At 40.4% G+C, this 21,049-nt stretch overlaps 1 protein-coding gene and 1 pseudogene across 4 annotated transcripts; one reads left to right on the top strand and one right to left on the bottom strand.

Moving 5' to 3' along the window:
* Nucleotides 1-1,189: 1,189 nt before the first annotated feature.
* Nucleotides 1,190-20,899, top strand: SAR1A (secretion associated Ras related GTPase 1A). Of its 4 annotated transcripts, XM_023205034.2 has the most exons (8): nucleotides 1,190-1,319; nucleotides 9,029-9,097; nucleotides 9,728-9,801; nucleotides 9,920-10,039; nucleotides 10,586-10,651; nucleotides 13,700-13,803; nucleotides 17,150-17,281; nucleotides 18,536-20,899. In XM_023205034.2, the coding sequence occupies exons 3-8, from the start codon at nucleotides 9,744-9,746 to the stop codon at nucleotides 18,650-18,652; spliced, it is 597 nt and encodes a 198-aa protein (XP_023060802.1). In that variant the 5' UTR covers nucleotides 1,190-1,319; nucleotides 9,029-9,097; nucleotides 9,728-9,743; the 3' UTR covers nucleotides 18,653-20,899. The 4 variants fall into 4 exon arrangements, with proteins under 4 accessions (XP_023060802.1, XP_023060800.1, XP_023060801.1 ...); XM_023205032.2 differs by lacking the exon at nucleotides 9,029-9,097 and having other exon boundaries at nucleotides 1,195-1,319; XM_023205033.2 differs by lacking the exon at nucleotides 9,029-9,097 and having other exon boundaries at nucleotides 1,215-1,385.
* LOC111537900 lies at nucleotides 7,694-8,143 on the bottom strand (annotated as a pseudogene).
* Nucleotides 20,900-21,049: the final 150 nt, after the last annotated feature.

Here is a 21,049-nt window from a genome sequence, read left to right as displayed (position 1 = left end):
TTTTCTACACGACTTTTAGGAACAAATAGGGTAATTAAAAAAAAAAAAAACTAAACCACACACAATCTATTAATCCTATTAGTACTTTTATTGGGATTACGTTAAATTTAAATTTTACTTAAGGAGAATTGAGATCATGAATCCACAGACGTCATTCATCTTTCCATTAGACTGTTTTATTTGTAAAATGAGAGTAATAATAGTACCAATCCTGTAGCACTGTCCTGAGAATTAAATGAGAAAATGCGTGCGAAATATACTGGGGTGAACACGTTGCTTTGCCACTTAGCTGTGTGAACTTGGGTGTGGTAGGTTATTCTGAACATCGCTCTTTCATTTGTCAATAAGGATAATCCTAGCATCTGCTTCACAGGACTCCAATGAGGGTGAAATTAGACAAAGCCCGCAAAGTACTCAGTGCTCTGCCTGAAACATAAGTGCACAATAAATATTAGCTGTTTTTCTAAAACATAGGCCATTCCAGGGCAAGGATGTGCGACTCAAAGCAAAAGCAGCCGGGCGCGGTGGCTCACGCCTCTCATCCCAGCACTTCGGAAGGCTGAGGCCGGCATATGACTTGAGGTCAGGAGTTTGAGACCAGCCTGGCCAACACAGTGAAACCCCGTCTCTACAAAAATACAAAAAATTAGCCGGGTGTGGTGACATGCGCCTGTAATCCCAGCTACTCGGGAGGCTGAGGCATCAGAATCGCTTGAATCTGGGAGGCGGAGGTTACAGTGAGCCGACATCGCGCCACCGCACTCCAGCCTGGGAGACAAAGTGAAACTCCGTTTCAAAAAAAAAAAAAAAGCAAGAAAAAAAAAGCAAAAGCGTGGAGGGATCCACCTCAAGTAGAGGGCCCCAAGGTCAAGTAATCTTTCCCAGGACCTATGCCACCGTCGGTCCCCACTTCCTACTTTTCCTGGTGCGTCTGGAATGTGAAGCCGCGATCCCAAGGGTCCCAGGCCGCTCAGGGACTCCAGGACCCAGACCCAGACTCAGCGTCCCGGCACTGCCACGTCTCGCGCGGTCAGCTCGGCAGGCGGGAGCAGGCGGGACGAGGCGGGGCCAGACCCCGAGCGCGCTTTGTCAGGCCTTACCCCCGCCCCTCCGCAGCCGGAGTACCAGGTGGGCCAGCACCGGGTCAGAGACGCGTAACGCTGCGAGGGGGCGGGGCCAATTACGCGCCCGGAAGTCCCGGGGAGAGATGTGACGTACATCCGGCGAGTAGCTGGCGGTCTCGGGTGCTGGTGGTTAGTGTGCTCTGAGGGAGGGTCGGAGGCAGTCGCTGTTTTGCCGGAGGAGCCCCCCCCCAGGCCGTGAGTCTGAGGGCCGCGTCGGGGAGGGGAGTTGGAGCTCGACGGGCTGGGACGGAAGACGGAGAGGTCGGAGCGGAGGCTGGCCCTGGCGGGGTTGGGGGCAGGGAAGTGACACGCAGGCGGTTATGTGGGGCCGCCGGCTGATTCTGGGCGGGGACGGGCCGACTCGGCCGGATCTGCTCAGTCCCCTGCTGTCCTCTTTGGCCAGGGGTCCACCTGCATTCCACTCGGGCGTCTCGCAGCTGCTGGGCCGGGTAACAGCTTCTTGTCTGTACCGTGCGCTCCAGTTTACGAAACGGCTCCAAGTCCTCTGTCTCAAAAGAGCCTCACAGCCCTCGGTGAGGCGGGTGGGACCCCTTGATGATTATCCTTGTTTTATAGACTCGGGGACTGAGGCTGGCCAAGGCTCCGCAGTTAGCGAGTGTGAGCGCTCGAACCTGGTCTGCAGGCCCCTAGTCCGGGGCTTACACCCAAGTCAGCGCTCGGTTGTCCAATGACCCAGGTCGAACCCTGTATTTTCACCTTCCACCTTCCCCTTTTCCCCTGTCTGGTCTCTGCATGGAAAAACTTCCTTCTGTGCGTTTGACATGGATTAGCGTTTTCTTCACGATTCTAGCCAGTGGGTATCTTTATCTTGATTCTATCTGCTTCTGTTGCAACAGGGGGCTTAGGGAGATTTGCGGTGGGGCTGACCTTTGACATTTACCCCGCAGCTAAGCAGAGTTAGCTAAAAGCCAGCCGCCCTACTACCCCAAATCTGCCTGGGATGGCGACTTAAAGTTGCCCTGATTATGTATAACAAGTAATGCGTAAATTTTTAAATTGGCTAATGTTCAGATTGGTGCACTTCCTTTTCTATTAACTTTTGTTTGAATTTTTTAGCTCTGGAATTCGCAAGTTTTCATTTTAGGTACATTAATAGTGTTTTGTTGATAGTTTAGAGACCTACCTTAAATTTTAGATTACTCTTAACTTCTCGTAAGGTGGTACAATGGACCAAGAATAGAAAATAAATAGAATGCTAGTTATTAAAATACCATTCGAAAGATGTGATGAATTGTAAGGAAGAGAACTTCGGAAGATCATCCTCTGTGTAGTTGGTGGGTTAAAGAAGTTTTAGGTTTTTTTTTTTTCAGCAATTTTGTGATTTGGGTTTGAATTTTATACTGTTAACAGGAAGAGCTTAGGCTTTGGTGTTAGGGATGAGGGTTTAAGTCCTGGCACTATTACTTTTTCAGCTGAGCAGTCTTCAACGACTCAGCAAAACTAGGAGTATCTTCATCTTCAGCTTGTTAAATGAGGCCAATGATCCTTGCCTGGTAGGGTTGGTGTGAGGATGAAATGAGATGTACAGGTACTGTACAAATTGTAAAACTACTGATGAGTTGGTACAAATCCTAAGATCTTAAGGAGAGAGGAGCCACCAAGGCCATTTTCAGCTACTGAGGAGGCTGAGGTGGGAGGATCTCTTGGGCCTGGGAGGTTGAGGGTGCAGTGAGCCATGATGGCAACACTGCACTTCAGCCTGGGAGACAGAGTCTTGGTCTGTCTGGGGGGGGGGGGGGGGGGGGGGGGGGCATTTTCTTAACTTTGGGTAGTGGTACAACCCAACTCTTTGGATCTATTAAGGGATTTTATTATTTTTAACTCACCTGAAGAGTTTCTTTAGTCAGCCGCCACTCTAGTCACTTCTTTACAATCCAACACTTCTATATACATTTGTACTACACGGGTTTTCAGTCAGTGCTTTACAGACTTGTAAACAATGTTTACATCACTTTAGAAATATTTTATTTCTTTTTTTTTTTTTTTTTTTTTTTGAGATGGGTTTTTTTGTTTTGTTTTCCATACTGGAGTGCAATGTTGTGACCTCGGCTCCCTGCAACCTCTGCCTCCTGGATTCAAGCGATTCTCCTGCCTCAACCTCCCGAGTAGCTGGGATTACAGGCGCCCGCCACCACACCTAGCTAATTTTTGTATTTTAAGTAGAGACGGCGTTTCACCATGTTGGCCAGGCTGGTCTCGAACTCCTGACCTCAGGTCATCCACTCACCTCGGCCTCCCAAAGTGCTGGGATTACAGTCATGAGCCAAGTAGTTTCAACTAGATGAATTCTGCAAAGGTGAAAAGGAGAAAATGCCACACTTTAAATAGTTTTTCATGGCAATTGAACTACTTTAATTTTCCATTTTTTTTTTCCTTTGACACTTCTGCTTTTAAGCCGTCTCCTCCCTTGGAGCATACAAATCAGCAGCAGCCAGGACTTAGCTACTTGGCTGCTTTAATTCTTCCCTCCAAAATGATCTGAGTGGGAATGACCTTAATGAGGGGTGTGCTCTAAAGGTGAGCTGTGCTTCTCCAAGCAGTAGGTTGAGGAAAGTATAGGAGGATGTCTGGTTTGAGGTAGTTGCAGAGGAAAGGCACATTGTTCTTTTACTTATTTACAGTAAATGAGAATTTAAGCAGAGGAGCTTTATTAAGTATATTTAAGTTATTGGACTCCTTAAAGTGTGGATTCAATTTCCAGAGAAAACTGTTAATGTGATAAATACGGTCTTTCTGCTGAAATATATTTGTTACTGAAAAGGCAAAAAAGAAATCACCTCATTTAGGATTTTTTCATAAGAGCTTAGTATGTACTTCCACCCAAACTGCCAAACTTTATTTGGCTGTTTTTGGTAAGAGCCATGAAAAACAAACATTGATTAGGCCCTAAAATTTATAGATTAGGCCATGGGCCTGATAAAAACTCAGTAATTGGATGAAAAACATACCATCTCTACTTTTCAATTTACTCTTTTTTTTTCCGGAGATGGAGTCCTGCTCTGTCACCCAGGCTGAAGTGCAGTGGCGCGATCTCCACTCACTGCAACCTCCGCCTCCCAAGTTCAAGCCATTCTCCTGCCTCAGCCTTCTGCATAGCTGGGATTATAGGCAAGTGCCGCTGCTCCCAGCTGTTCAATTTATTCTTCATCTGGCATTCTTTGAATGAATGTAAGGGGAATTTTTTGTGGGTAATGCTTTTACTGGTTACTGTTCATGAAAGTTTTGATCGCAGTTGGTTGTATCTAGTATAAAGCCCTGTGTTCAGATGCTCCTGCTGATGGAGAGGAGTAAAAGTGTGGACCTTCCATTTTTCTGCACCATATCTGAGATACTAAAGCAAAAATTCAGCATGACCAGACAATGCTGAGAAACCTTAAGACCCACCAACACATCTAGATCTTACCCTCTTCATTTCATTCAGAGGTCATTTTGCTTATTACCAATATATGTAAACCTTCTAGTAGCTTTTGATAACTATGAGAAACAATAGAAACAGTAGTGTTAATATCAGTACCAGTTAAGTTATTTACTTGCTTGGGAACTTATTGCTATATCCCGAACAAGTATTCTTTTTTTGTTTGTTTTTTGTTTTTTGAGACAGAGTCTTGCTCTGTCACCCAGGCTGGGGTGCAGTGACACAATCATAACTCATGACAGCCTCGAATTCCTGGGCTCAAACAATCCTCTTGCTTCAGCCTCCCAAGTAGCTGGAACTACAAGCATGTGCCACCATGCCTGGCTAATTTTATTATTATTATTATTATTATTATTATTATTATTATTATTATTATTATTTTTGTGGAGATACGGGTCTCTCTATGTTACCCAGGCTGGTCTTGAACTCCTGAGGTCAGGGAGGGATTCCCCCACCTCAGCCTTGCAAAATGCTGGGATTACTGGTGTGAGCCATGGGGGCCTGGCCTGAATAAGTATTCTTATTTTAAGAAAATATATTTGTAAAATGAGTTTAGGTGTGATTATTCATGTATGAAAAGATTCTCTTCTTATCCCTTAATGGTTCTAAAATAGTGATGTCATTTCTTTTCATAAATTGAGACCCGTGTCTGCAAACATGGTTAGATATTGTTTGAGGTTGCAGTGGTAAATGGAGTAGGGCAAGTGGTGCCGGCCAGTAGAATTTGGGGTGACTTTTGTTTTTTTAGAGCTGTTTACAGGATAGATTAATATGTTTTTCATTCAAATCAATGTGCTTTTCATTCTTATTTTCTATTTAGTGCATCTAAGTAGCATTTTGATTCACATTATTGATGAGACTGATTTGCTAGAGTTGTTCTTCACTGAAAGACGGCAGTGGTATGTCTAGGGACTGTGAATGAACTGCTGCCTGGAGGAGTGAGTCACACAGTAAAAGAAAGTTTAGGCATACCTCGGATATATCGTGAGTTTGGTTCCAGACTACTGAAATAAAACAAGTACAGTAAAGCAAGTAACATCAATATTTTGGTTTCCCAGTGCACATAAAAGTTACATTTACACTATACTGTATGTAGTCTGTTAAGTGTACAGGAGCATTATGTCTTATAAAACACATACCTTATTTAAAAAATACTTTATGACTAAAAAATGCTAACAAGCATCTGATCCTTCTGCGAGTCATAACCTTTTTGCTGGTTGGGGATCTTGCCTCCATGTTACTCCACGTTGATGGCTGTTGACTGATCAGGTTGGTGATTGCTAAAGGTTGAGGTGGCTGTGGCAATTTCTTAAAATAAGACAATAGTGAAGTTTGTTGCATGAGTTAATACTCGTTTTCAAGAAAGATTTCTCTGTAGCATGCAATGCTGTTTGATAGCATTTTACCCATAGCAGAATTTATTTCAAAATTGGAACCAGTCCTCTTAAATCCTGCTGCTGCTGAAGTAAGTTTATGTAACCTCAAGTAAGTTTTTGTAACTTTCTAAATCGTTGGTGTCATTTCAACAGTATTCAGAGCATCTTCACCAGGACTAGATTCCATCTCAAAAAAACTACTTTTTTTGGTTATCCATAAAAAGCGTCTCCTCATCCATTAGTTTGATCATGAAATTACAGCAGTTGTCACATCTTCAGGCTCTACTTCTAATTCTAGTTCTCTTGCTGTTTCTACCATATCTAAGGTTACGTCTTCCTCCGAAGTCTCGAACCACTCAAACTTACCCACGAGGGTTGGAATCACTGTCTTCCAAACTCCTGTTGGTATTGATGTTTTGAGCTCTTCCCGTGAATCATAACTGTTCTTAATGGTACCTAGAATGGTGACTCCTTTCCAGGAGGTTTTCGGTTTACTTTGCCCAGATCCAGCAGAGAAATCAGTCTGTGGCATTGATAGTTTGTGAAATATATTTCTTAAATGAAAGACTGGCAAGTGAAAAATGCTCCTTGACCCATAGGAAGCAGAATGGATGTTGTTAGTAGACATTAAAACAACATTAACCTCTTTCTGCATCTCCATCAAAGCCCATGGGTGACCAGGTGCATTGTCAATGAGCCGTAATATCTTGAAATCTTTTTTTCTAAGCAGTAGGTCTTCTCAGTGGGCTTAAAATACTTAGTAAACCATACTGTAAACAGATGTGTGGTAGGCAGAGTAGATTTAGTGTAATTCTTTTTTTAATTGTATTTTTTTAAATTGGAAAACAAATACACAACTTGGATTTGAGGCAAATTGTGCCATAAGCAGATTTTCTTTAAGTGTCTAAATAGAGTTTAAAAAGCAAGTAACAGTAAAAGAAAATGTTTCTGGTACAGGACTAGCAGTACAAAAAAATAGTGTACGAGGTACCTGGAAGTACCTGGATAATACACCCGTTCTGCAGTAGTGCAACTTTTAAGTACATATTGTTGGCTGTCTGTGGTCCATGCAGAGTTACAACTCCACATTTCAACAACATGCTGACAGTTCCTAAAGAAAATTACTTTAAAAAAAAAAGGTGGCTGGGCGCAGTGGCTCAAGCCTGTAATCCCAGCACTTTGGGAGGCTGAGATGGGCGGATCATGAGGTCAGGAGATGGAGACCATCCTGGCTAACATGGTGAAACCCCGTCTCTACTAAAAAATACAAAAAACTAGCCGGGCGAGGTGGTGGACGCCTGTAGTCCCAGCTGCTCGGGAGGCTGAGGCAGGAGAGTGGCGTGAACCCGGGAGGCGGAGCTTGCAGTGAGCTGAGATCTGGCCACTGCACTCCAGCCTGGGCGACAGAGCGAGACTCTGTCTCAAAAAAAAAAAAACAAAAAACAAAAAAAAAACAAAGGCATAACTCAGATGCTCCCTTATTTGACCAACTCCATCTAAGTTTAGATGTACAGAAGGGCTTAGATACATCCAGAGTAAGCCACAGGTAACATGTTACTTCATCAGTTTTCTAAAATAAGGTTTCAGGGCAATGACAGTAAGGGAAGAACACATGGAGGAATGAAGTCCTGATAGTCCTGATTGCTATACATGCATCTCTTTTTGATAGTAGGGAGATGCCTTTTACAGATAAGTTACAAACAAAAGGCAAATAAACAGTTTTGTACAAGAAATTTAACACATTCTGTATAGGGTCTTCATTTTGCTGTCATCGTTTGTACAAACTCATAGTTTACTTGACTGTCACCATCAAGATACGCTTCTCTGATCATTTAATCAACTTTTTCATCTGTTAACTTCACTCCAAGTTTGTCATCACATGGTGAAGTTCTACACCACTAATGTAGCCATTGTCATCCTTATCAAACACACTGAATGCTTCTCTAATTTCTTCTTCACTGTCTGTGTCTTTCATTTTTCTTACGATCATTGTCAGAAATTCAGGGAAGTCAATTGTGCCATTACCATCAGCATCTACTTCATTAATCACGTCCTGTAACTCTGCTTCTGTGGGATTCTGCCTGAGACCTCATTACAGTTCCCAGTTTCTTTGTTGTAGTTCAATCACCATCTTTGTCAAATAGTGAAAAAACTTATTTGAATTCTGCAATCTACTCTTCAGTCAGTTGGTCAGCCATGCTGCAAGTGCTACTGGTTTCCGAGACACAACCACACAACCACTCTTGCTTGCTCAGTTGCTCCACTTGGACTGATTTAATGTCATTCTTCAGGGCCGTAGGATTTTCAGAATGATAAATGAGTATGGGTCCTAGGATTTTCAGAATGGTAAATGAATATTGGCTTCGTTAGCACATAACAAGAGAGTCAGCTTGCCCCCTGAAGCTTTGAAGCCAAGCATTGACATCTCTCCTCTAGCTATGAAAGTCCTAGATGGCTTTTCTAATAGAAGGCTGTTTTGTGTACATTGAAAATGTGTTGTTTAGTGTAGCCACCCACCTTCACCAGTTATCTTGCTGCAGCTTCTACATCAGCACTTGCATTTTTACTTCGTGTTTTTATTTTTATTTTTTTATTTTAACATTATTATTTTTTTATCAGCAGTAAGGCTGTTTCATTTGCTTGACGTTCGTGGGTTCGCTGGAGTAGCAGTTTTAATTTTCTTCAAGAACTTTTTCTTTGCATTTACAACTTGGGTAACTGTTGAGTGCAAGAGGCCTAGCATCTGGCTTATCTCAGGTTTTGATGTGTCTTCCTCACTAAGCTTAATCATTTCTAACTTTAGATTTCAAGGGAGAGACCTGTTACTTTCACTTGGAGAATAGGGAGGCCTGGGGTAGGGGCAGGGCTGTGGAGGAAGTCATTAAGTTTGCTGTCTTCTATGGTTGTGATTTGTGGCACAACAAAACAGTTACAATAGTAATACGAAAGATCACTGATCATAGGTCATGATGACAGATATAAGAATAATGAAAAAGTTTGCAATATTGTGTGAGAATCACCAAAATTAACACAGAGACATAAAGGGAGCACATGCTGTTAGAAAATAGTACTGATACACTTACTCAACTCAGGACTGCCTCCAACCTTCAGTTTGTAAAAATCCAGAAAACCTCAGGATCCACAAAGCATCATCAAATGAGGTACGCCCTTTATATTTTTAACTCCTAGTTCTCTGAGTATCATAGATCAAAAACTTTTCAGAAACCAGTCATTTTTGCACATATAAGGATTCTAGAGACTTTCCTCCAGATTGCAAAATCTGCAAGTCTCAAGAAAGAAGAAGATTAGTTTCTCTTTACTTTGCTTTCTCCCCTCCCTTTTCTTTTCTTTTTCCTGTCCTGTCCCATCCTGTCCTGTCCTCTCTTTTTTCTCAGAGTCTCCCTTGTTGCCCAGGCGAGTGCAGTGGCACCGTCATGCCTCACTGCAGCCTCAGACCCCTGAGTTCAAGTAATTCTGTCTCACCCTCCTGAGTAGCTGGGACTATTGGTGTGTGTCACTATGTCCAGCTATTTTTTTTAGTTATTTGTAGAAATTGAGTCCAGCTTTCTTGCCCAGGCCAGTTGTGAACTCCTGTGCTCAAGTGATCCTCCTGCCTTGGCCTTCCAAAGTGCTGGGATTCCAGGTGTGAACCACCATGCCTGGCCTGCTTTCTTATGCCTGAAAACACGGGACTGTAAATGTGCATCATGGTTAGTGAACAAGAGTTAACCTCTCCACAATTGTACTGTCATTCAGAAAGCTAATGTTTGCCACTTTCATATTTTATACAGGTAGTAAGCATTAATAATGTCTTTCATCTTTGAGTGGATCTACAATGGCTTCAGCAGTGTGCTCCAGTTCCTAGGTAAAGCCATTTCCTTAAAATACAGGTTTCAAAGTTTGTGCATTTCCTTCAGTAATTTAAATACAAGTAGGCTTTGGTCTGTAGAGAGCAAATGTGTTAATAATTTTTTCTCTTTTAGGACTCTACAAGAAATCTGGAAAACTTGTATTCTTGGGTTTGGACAATGCAGGCAAAACCACTCTTCTTCACATGCTCAAAGATGACAGATTGGGCCAACATGTTCCAACACTACATCCGAGTAGGTTTGAAAATATCAGGTGACCTTTTGATCTTTGAAGGTCAGTGTTAGGCTTGGAGGATGAATCCCTAGTTGATGGAGTTCTTTTGTTAACTGAAGTCCCAAAAGCCAACTCATATGAAAAAGTTCCCTGTAAGACACATTCATATTATGTACTTTCAGATCTAAACCTCTGGAACTTTGTCATTATCTGTTGTCACTGGTCCTGTAAAGGGACACATCTCCTATACCTACTTCTAAGAAGCAGAAAATAGCTTGGAAAAAAAGAAACCTTTGGCTTTTAGAATAGTTTAAGAACATTTTTACCCTTGTATTCCTTTTCTTTGTTGGAAGTGGGGTGTTGCTTGGGCTCGTCTGAAAAATCCTGGGCTCGTGTTATCCTACCTCAGCCTCCTGAGTAGCTGGAACTACAGGCGGGTGCCACCACACTTAATTTCTTGTATCTTTTTCTTTACGAGGTGAAAGCATTGGTATTGGCTTATAGTACTAGTAGTTGGGGCTTGTTGAATTGACAAGTTTATTTCTTCTTTTTAAACAATTTTTCAGCATCAGAAGAGCTAACAATTGCTGGAATGACCTTTACAACTTTTGATCTTGGTGGGCATGAGCAAGGTAAGCGATGACTCAGTGGAAAGCATGTTTATTGACTTATGATTCTTTTTGTGCCCCCCAGCACCTTTTAAAAGCAGTGTGTCATTTTTGCCTTTTAAATTACACTTTAGAATTAGGATCTTACTACTTTAGTGAAGTTGTTTTATTCATTTTTTTTTTTAAACTCATTTCAAACTTGTCAAAAGTTGCATTAAATACACAGAAGTCCACTTTAGTATTACCCTATTGAGCTAGGATAAAGTTAGCTATAATGCATAACTATTCATGAACTTTTAAGTATTTGCCTGATAAAGCCAAACTCAACTCAAATCTTGACTGAAAATTTTTACAAAGCAGGACAGCATCTTGCCATTTTAATCTTTACTAGGTTTTTACTTATTAACGTAATTTACCTGGTAACTAGAAAATACATAAAAAGATATATGTATTGCTTCAACAAGAGTAATTATTTCATCATTTTAACTAGGCTTGCTCTAAGCCAATGTATTTTCTTCTATACCTTTTGCCCAAATTTGTTAGTCTCCTCCTCCCTACATAATACATATTAATACTTATTTTTTATTAACTGTTTGTGAGCATATCATGCCCCTTTACTCTTTTATACTTTAGTGCCGTTTTCTAAGAACAAAGATATTTTCTTGTATATAATCATAATAGTTATCAAATCAAGGAAGTTTTATTTTTATCCACTCTGTATTTCCTTTTTTTTTTTTTTTTTTTGTTCAGTTGTCCTGATAATCTCTTTTATACCATTTTTTCATCTTGACCAGGTATACAGTATCATATATTTAGTTATCAAGTCATTTTTGCATCCTTTATTCAATGGAGTGAAAGTATGTAGGAAATTAAGTATTTGTAAGTAATTTCAGACTTGTCAAAAATTGCAAAAGTAGTACAGTGACTATGTGTGATTCCTCCGATATAAGTTGATATTTTGTATATTCTATCCATTTGGGACAGTTGGTGGAACATTTCCTTCTACCTTTTTGCTTTCCTCAGAAGTGCTTTTTGCCTACTCAGGCTATGTCTTTGGCTACCAGATTCCTATCAGGTGTTTAGAGACATACAGGATGGGCATCTTTGTCTAATGGGCACTCAGTTCACATTTGACAAGACCGTAGGTATAGGAGTAAAACATTTAAGATATGAGAATAAACATTCTGGGAAGGTAGGGAAAAGGAACTATTGAGATTCTGTCAGATTTACTTACTTGTTATTACATTGAGTGGAGAAATCTCATTTTGAAACATTAGGTTGAGCTAATACCGTTTTTTTTCTTTTTTTTTGAGATGGGGTCTTGCTCTGTTGCCCAGACTGGAGTGCAGTGGCATAGTCTTGGCATACTGCAACTTCTACTTCCTGGGCTTAAGCAATCCTCCCACCTGTTTTTTGTACAGACTGGGTTTCTGCCATGTTGCCCAGGCTGGTCTTGAACTCCTGAGCTTAAGCAATCCACCTGCCTTGGCCTCCCAAAGTGCTGGGATTATGGGCGTGAGCCACTGTGCCCAGCCTAATACAGTTTTAAAACAATGTGTAGTAAAATACAACATTGGTCATTTCTAGTTGTTAAGCCTAATAATTTTATAGTCAGTTATTTCATTAACATAATTACATTTAAATTAATTTATTTAATATTTTTGCCCTGAAAAATCATGTATATTATGATCATAATCACATAAAATACCAGTAAAGAAAAAAGACTGGAAGAAAATACCAAAATATTGACAAGGGATGTGTTTTGATGGAGGGATTAGAAATGATTTTGTTTCCTTTTTTTATGTAAGGAGCTTGTATTTTTTTTCATTTGGGTAAGAATGGGTATATGGTGTCCTTTCTGCTTCTTCCACAAAAGAATTTGTAACTGCTTACAAATTTAAATTCAGAGCAAGATACGACTGAACCTAGACTATCTGGAGAATGCAGAAGGAACAGATACCAGATGGTTTTATATACCTGAACTGGGAATTGTAGATTATTTAGTGTGATAAATTTAGGTTTCAGGTTTTGTTAAAATAAGAAGGGAAATGTATTGATGTATTTAGTTTTGTTTCTTTGAGGAAAATCTACTAAACAGAAACACTTTTACATGATAACCTAGCCACCATTTTATAGAAGTTACTAAAATACTGTACATCTGGAGGTTCCCTTTTTTTTTTTTGTATAACTTAAAAATTTTAACTTATAAAAGGAGAGCAAGTTCGATGTAACAAAATCGGTATAGAACTACGGAAAGTAAAATGGAAAGTTCCTTCATTTTAACTTTTTCCTAACTCTACTCTTTAAAGGTAACCATTAATAACTGATGTAGAGATGCTTCGTTATTCATTCTATTGCAAGGGCTAGAAATGAATGGCTTAGAAATGATAGTAAAATTAAATCACTGCTTCCCAGCCTTTATCGTTTCATGTCACAAGCAAAAAACAAGTAATATTTCTAAGGCATGCTGGGTTAAATGTGGTAGGCTGAGATAACTGGCCTGGGGCCTTGAACCACTTATCAGGCCCAGTTTCCCTAAGGGCTGAGCAGAGGAGTGTGTCAAGACACCTACACACAAGTTGGCTAGAAACTAACTGGGACTAAAGTTACATGGACAAGTAATTTGTATCCTGATGTTTTAACTCAGAGGTTGCAAATTAAACTTGGCTCCAGGGGCAAGGCAAGTCATTTAAGTGAGTAAAATTGGCTGGCTGTAAGACAGCAGGGACATTTTGTCAAGCAAAAGTGTTCAGACATCATCTGAAGGGGCAGCCACTGCTTAGTTCCTGCTGATAGTTGTCATGTGGTTAAGTAGGCATGGGATTGCCAGATGTTGCAGTTTTTCAAGAAAGGTGGAAACTCTGATTTTCAAATTTACAAAAATCAAGTTCAGCTCGTGGACCATTAGTTTGCATCCTCTGTTCTGAATTAATACTGGCCAGAACTTGGAGAAATCCATAGAGTCTAATCTTATTGAAACCTGACCAAGATTTGTCCATTTTTAGACCATTAGGTTATTCATTTTTACAATGTATATTTTTTACTGATGCAACTACAAACTTTGTTTTTTAGCACGTCGGGTTTGGAAAAATTATCTCCCAGCAATTAATGGGATTGTCTTTCTGGTGGACTGTGCAGATCATTCTCGCCTCGTGGAATCCAAAGTTGAGCTTAATGTATGTTTATATACTTTGTCCTTTTTTGGCCTCTATTTTTTTTTTTTAAGGAATATAGCTCAGTAGTGCTAATAACTAGTCATTCCAGTTAACATTTGGCAAGAAGACCTAGTTGCAGGAGGAAAATGTTTTAAATCTAAGACATTGCTTTTCAATGTCCTGAGGAAACTCAGCTCAAACTTGAATAAGTTAATTGTTTTTTCTATCATACAGTGACTATATGGCCAGGTTTGCTCAGGAAACTCCTCATTTATGCCTGTTGTCCTAGCATAATTATTTAATTAATAGTATTCCATTTCATCACGTGTCATCATGAACAGTAATTCTTTTTTTTTTTTTTTTTTTTTTGAGACCGAGTGTCTCTCTGTTGCCCAGCCTGGAGTGCAGTGGCGCAGTCTCAGCTCACTGTAACCTCCACCTCCTGGGTTGAGGGATTCTCCTGCCTCAGCCTCCCGAGTGGCCTCGTGGGACTACAGGCACGTGCCACCACACCTGGCTAATTTTTTGTATTTTTAGTAGCGACGGGGTTTCACCGTGTTAGGCAGGATGGTCTTGGTCTCCTGACATCATGATCCACCCTCCTTGGCCTCCCAAAGTGCTGGGATTACAGGCATGAACCACCACGCCTGGCCCGCGAACAGTAATTCTTTATAAGTAGTGCTGGCATAGTGAAAGCCTAAAAGCAATATTAGAGTTCTTTACATTTTTGAATATGCATTCTCAGCTTGTGCCTGCCCACCCTCCCACTGAATGACTTGCCAGACCTTCATGGTCTGTTCTCAGCCTTCAGTTTTGGTTGCATACATCCTTTGATACTATCAAGGACTTAACTTCAAGTTTCCTCCTTTGTCCACATTGCATTTTCTCTTGGCTTGATGGTTTCTATACTATTGGCTTTATTATCCCTACTCCTTTACCCTATATCTTTTCTTTCTCTTTGATTTGTAACTCCTTGGATTCTTGTTCCTGGCAGTTTGAACCTGTCTTGACTTTATTTCTAAGTATGTTTCTCACATCTATAGCTCCAGCCTCATGTAGAATTACCTGCCACGCAATCTTTACCTTGCCTTTTTTTTTTTTTTTTATTAAAAATAAAAAAAAACAGTCTTCCTCTGTTGCCCAGGCTGGAGTCCAATGGTGTGATCTCAGCTTACTGTAAACTCCAGACTTCTGGGCTCAAGTGATCTTCCTGGCTCAGCCTCCGAAGTAGCTAGGACTACAGGCACACACCACCACACCCAGCTAATTTTTTTTTTTTAAAGTGTTTTTGTAGAGACAGGGTCTCATTATGTTGCCCAGGCTGGTCTCAGTCTCCTTGCTGCAGGTGATCCTCTGCCTCGGCCTCATGAGGTGTTGGGATTACAGGCATGAGCCACCATGCATGGTCTCCATTCTCTTTGTTTAAACTCCTCTTTTCACTCTTGATTTTGGAGCTCTCTCTCTGGCTGATACTTCTGTCTCTTTGAGAAGCACTAGTTCTTCTGGTTAGTCCTTAAATGTTGGTGTTCTCCAGAGTCTACTTTCTCCTAGGCTGGTCTCATCTACTCCCTTCATTTGGCACCTACATGTCAGTGACTCTCAAATGCATTTCTCTCCTCTAGACCTCTCCTGACCTCCAATCTCATACCTAATCCTGCCTACTCTTGACAACTCCCACTACTGATTCTGTTTTCCTAGAATGGAACTATTCATCTTTCCCACCCACCACCTACCTGGACATGCAGTCCAGAAATCTGTGAATTAATATAGATCCCACCATGAACCTGATATGTACCATAATGCCAGAAGGAACTTTCTGAGACTTCATTGCCCTACTTAATATCCTTTGATAGTTCTCTATCATTTTCATGATAAAATCTATACATCTTTTGCATAGCACGTAAGATCATTCATGATCCTCCCTCTGCTTCTTTTTACTGCCTACCTTGAACTATATTCCAAACAAACAACTTAGCCATCCTTGAATATGCACAAGTAGCTACTGCCTGGCTTTTTCACCTGTACCTCTCCTCAACCCCTCACTTTGTCGGCAAATTTTAAAATGTCCTGTAAGAGACCTCAGAGTTCAGATATGACTGCTTCTGGTGAGCCTCCCCTGGTCTCTGAGACTGTGTTAGACTCCCACCATACCAATGTATGTTGTCTTTATTGATTTTCTTGTAATTCTCTCTCATCAGACTATGAACTAACATGATAGGGACTGTGTCTTATTTTTTTGTGAAACCCCTGCACCTAGCAAAGCATGAGACACATTAGGTACTTTGTTATTGCTTAATGAATTAAGGACATTCTTATTCTAATTTTGTGTAACATTTCCTGGAATTCCAGATGTTCAAAGCATGTTCCCCTTTATCTCTTTAACTCTGCTTTCCCCCCTAGCTTTCCTGTTGGTGACAAGTAGATTCCTAGGCTTGAAATCGGTGCCAGTTTTGACTCATTTGTCTTTTTTTTCTTTTTTAATCATTTAGACATTGGTCTCTTCAATTCTTTCTTCAAAATGCCTCCTGCACTATTCATTGAATGCTCTACCTTAAACTAGATCATGATCTCTTACATGAACACCACAGATAGATGTTACATGAACACCACAGATAGATACTATTTGTGAATTCATTGTACTGAAAAATACGATTTTATTCACTAACTTCTGGATTCGTGGTCTTTAGGATCTATTGCAGCTCACTTCTCACACTGGTCCCGTAATGTGAGTCATCTCTTCTATCCATTTATTTTGTTGCCGCATGTCTGTCTAAATGCTTGAATCCAGCCATGCAGTACTGTGCGGCTTCCTAAATTATTGTCCACTGCAAAGCCATTGTTTATGTTCTTCCTTCTCCTTTACACCTGTCCAAACCCTGCTTTTCCTTTAGAGCCCTGTTGAAGTTCCAGATCTTTGCTAAGACTTTTGATCTTTGCTCAAGCCCAGAACTGCCATTTTATTTCCCTGAACTTGTCTTACTGTTAATATTCAGTTCCCATTCATTGTGACACTTATCAACTGTGTTGTGTTCTTACTTGGCTTTGTTAACATAAATGTGGCTGGGCGTGGTGGCTTATGCCTGTAATTCCAGCATTTTGGGAGGCTGAGGTTGGCAGATCACTTGAGGGTCAGGAGTTTGAGACCAGCCTGGCCAACATGGTAAAACTCCATCTCTACTAAAAAAACACAAAAATTAGCCAGGTGTGGTAGCACATACCTGTAATCCCAGCTACTCAGGAGGCTGAGGTGGGAGAATCACAGGCGTGAGCCACTGTGCCCGGCCTGAAGTCAGAATTTTCATTATCTGGTGGGCTTTTGTAGATTCCTCACTTAATTCTTTTTTCTTTTTTCTTTTTCAATCTTTAGGCTCTAATGACTGATGAAACAATATCCAATGTGCCAATCCTTATCTTGGGTAACAAAATTGATAGAACAGATGCAATCAGTGAAGAAAAACTCCGTGAGATATTCGGGCTTTATGGACAGACCACAGGAAAGGTAAGATAAAAATATTTGGGTTACATATAAAGGGCATTAACAGTTTTCAAAACATGATGTTTTGCTATCTAGATTACCCTTTTCTTTTAAAGGCTTAAACAGACTTAGGATTTGTTTTACTGTGGGTATTTTGTAAGCTCACTAGAGGCAGGGGTGTGTTCTTTTAATATTTTAAATGGGATTCATTCATCGGGTATTTGAGGAAGAAGAAAATGGTAGAAAAGGCACACTTACTCTTTTAAGAGTTATGATTATCTTTCAAATTTAATTCTGAGACATTGCTTTTGAAATAGCCCTTTTTAGCCAGAAAAGAATTTTTCTTGGACTGGAGATTGCAGGTTATGAAGAAAAATAATCATTTCAGTCACTCTCCAAGCATTGAAATAAAAAAACTTGATTATCCTCAGTGCTTCTTGCTGAGAGAGGTAGGACTGTTGGCCCCATTTCGCAGAGGAAGAAATAGAGAGTGATTTGTTCAGGTCTACACAGCAAGTCAGTGATAAAACCAGAAAAAGAACTTGAGTCTTCCAAATCAATAGTTTTTACTGTCTTCAGTTGGAAGGAGGACTCTAGGACTCTTGTTGAAAAGCAGGCTTGAGAGAGAGAAAATCTAGATCAGATACAGTGAAGCAGGAATCTTTCTGTTCTTTTTAGCTTGGGTTTTTGGCATATTTAGTTTTTAAAAATCTTCCTTTTCTGTGATCTGTGATAACTTTGACTTTTTTACATGGTTCCTTAGTCTCGCCTCTTCTTGATTACCTGTTTCTTTATAGAAATACTTCCTTTCTTTCATTTAATTTCTCCTCTTTTGCGTCAGTATTAAATACACATGAATTCTTCATTTCCTCAGTGCCACCTGTTATGAGTGTTTATTTTCTGCATGTTTTGTTAATGAGAATGTCTTTATTTCTAAACAGTCCCAGACCTCTTTTCTGCATCAGAGAGTATGCTAGTTCCATAAGTCGCAGTGGCTTTTTTCTTGGTTTGCTACCATAACTTTACAGATAAATATTGGGTGTTCAAAGCAGATGCTCTTCAGAGAGAGAGAGGCTGGGAAAAGAACTGTGCTGCTTATTATATCCTGAAAACACGAAGCTTGGGGAAGTCATCTGTATGGCCTTGACTGCATTTCTGTAATTAATACCTACTTAGGTTTGCTTTTAAGGAATGGATAAAATGATTGTAGTGATCGTCCTTTCAATCTTTTCCACCACAGAGATGCTAACAGGCCTTTCTTGGTTTTGCCTCCTTTAGGGGAATGTGACCCTGAAGGAGCTGAATGCTCGCCCCATGGAAGTGTTCATGTGCAGTGTGCTCAAGAGGCAAGGCTACGGCGAGGGTTTTCGCTGGCTCTCCCAGTATATTGACTGATGTTTGGACAGTGAACATAAAAGAGTTTTACTTCTCTGGACTGATCCTATTCACAGCTTCCTCATGAACTTTTCTAATAGAACAAGGAAAGCTCTCCAACCATGTCTGGCGTTGAGAAGCCAAGAGTCTCTGTCAACTTTCTCATTGCCCAGTGGTGACATGTGCTCTTCTCCACACTGTTGGGAGGTAATGCTGCCCCACGTGCTGGTGCAGGTCAGTATCCCGGGACTTGGAAGCTGGCAGGATTTGCCGGGTAAAGCTGTGTGCCATCATGGGGCACCTGAAAAGAAAAACACGTCTCACCACTGTGGTTGATTTCAAAAGAAACTGATTCTATTTTTTAAAGAAAGTGTTGTTAATGTAATTGGTATCCCTTCTAACTTTTTGAGTTCACAATTTACTTGGTCCAGAGTTTTCTATTCTTTTTTTTTTTTTCTTAAACTAATGAATGACATTTAGATACTTCATAAAATTATGAACAGATACACATTGGAGGCCAGAGCTAATTTGGGTGAACTTACTCCTGCTAAGTTAGCAGGTTGGTGAGAGAAGCTCCCCTGAGCTCACCTGTCTCTCTGACTGCTTTGGAGTAGGTGGCATAACCTTGTGCACAGAGAACTAGAAAAGGGACGGAACCCTGGCCTTGCAGTTTTGGCAGGTTTCCACTGTGGTAAGCTAGGGTCGTTCCTCATCAAGGAATGTGTAACAGATTGTTCACTGTGGAGGAGTTAATTATAGAATGGGTTATTGTTATTATTCTTACTCATGAAGTTACAGATTTCAGCCAGTCTGCTTTTATACTTGTGAAATTTAATTTCTCTCTATAGCACCTTCCTTTTTCATTTTCAGTTATAAAAAGTGACTTTCACCTCATAAAAGAGTTGAGAACATCTCTCATGTCACATACTGCAGGTGCATCAGTTACTTTTGCACAGATTCTAGGGGGACGTTTTTCTGATTAGGAAGACAGGACAAAGTTAACAGCTTAAGGGCTCTTAATTCTGTGAGTTGAGGACTTGAAAGTATTGTAGCACTTGTTTGGATCCAGGAAAAATGTACTCAGTGGGCTTTAAAATTTCCATTTTCAGAATTTGGTCTCTCAGGCTGTTTCTGAGCTCTTTTTCTTACATTTTTTTCTCCTTTGGTACCTGTTTTATTGGTGTTTAAAGTAAAGGTTAACATCTGTAGCTTTTCCAGGTTTTTTTTTTTTGTATGAAATTGTCTTTCTCCATTGCAGAAATAAGATGGGGAAACACTAACCCAAAAACTTTCTGTAGAGCTGTTCCTTTGGAGGCAGCATCATTTATTGGCAGTAAAGACTCAGTATGAAAGCACCAACATCCCTACTAGGGTGATGGGGATTAATTTTATAGCATTCCATTTTCCTAGTGCCACATGTGAAATTGGATTTTGATGATCTTAACCTATATTCTACCCTTATGCTAACAGATCAAAAGATAGATCTCCTAGGAACAGATTGGAGATAGGAGATGAAAAGTTGGGAGGATGTCTTTATTCTAATGTGAGGGTAGGGAAATGTGGATAACATTACTGTGGTGAGAGAGGCATCGTTCTTTAGTTGGAGTTCTCATTCTTATTCTCCAGTACTGACTGGAGCATACTTTTTCACTGCCAGGTACTGAATGCAGAGGCTCAGCCAAGTATATATGTGGGAAGTGCATGCATTTCGTTTAATAGCAAGCATAGCTGGATTAAGACAAAATTGTTGGTTTGAAAAGGGGTTAAAGCCTTAAGTGAACAAATCTAGCTAACAGTGAATGAACTAGGTAATTAACTTGCATATTTTTAATTTCCTTTGGTTAAAGATCCCCCATACTTCTCTATTCGGAGACATGAGAAGTATGATTACTTCAGTGTTAGTTTTCTTAATTTTTTTTCTCCCTATTTGTCCCGTGTCTCTTTGTTGCAAGTTAGAAATCTGTGGGTTCTACATAGGGCAGCTCTTTGTGAAAGTGGGTTATTCCACTGGAGAAAGGGGATGGAAAATCAGAACCAATGTATTTCTTGCCCCACGGAACACTATTCCTATAAGATAGCTGAAAGAAGCTGCTGTGAGGAGCTCCGCTCCAAACACAGGATCAGCACCTTGTACAGGAATTCCCATGAATTATGACTTCTCATTCTGTTTTATCAGAGTGCATATATGTCCTATTTCAGGAAAAGTAAAACAGTCATTTACAAAAGTCAATCTGTATCCTAAGCATTTTAATAAAAAGTTAAAACAAATCTGCTATTTCCTTTCTTTCTTTTTTTTGCATTGGTTTGTTCTGAGCTCTTGAGTTTGAACAATGCCATTTGTTTGGGGAGGGAACCAAAAGTTCCCTACATAGAGGAAGAGACATTTAGGGTGCGTGTGAGATACTTGAATTTTGCCAC

This window comes from Piliocolobus tephrosceles, chromosome 9 (genome assembly GCF_002776525.5).
Source record: "Piliocolobus tephrosceles isolate RC106 chromosome 9, ASM277652v3, whole genome shotgun sequence".
NCBI lineage: Eukaryota > Metazoa > Chordata > Mammalia > Primates > Cercopithecidae > Piliocolobus > Piliocolobus tephrosceles.
This window is presented reverse-complemented; position numbering and strand designations above follow the sequence as displayed.

Excerpts from the sequence above, each read along its gene's own strand:
- SAR1A (XM_023205034.2), top strand. The coding sequence starts at position 9,744 with ATGTCTTTCATCTTTGAGTGGATCTACAATGGCTTCAGCAGTGTGCTC. Across the intron at positions 9,802-9,919 it reads CAGTGTGCTCCAGTTCCTAG|GACTCTACAAGAAATCTGGA; the intron begins GTAAAGCCATTT and ends TTTCTCTTTTAG. Across the intron at positions 10,040-10,585 it reads TGTTCCAACACTACATCCGA|CATCAGAAGAGCTAACAATT; the intron begins GTAGGTTTGAAA and ends ACAATTTTTCAG.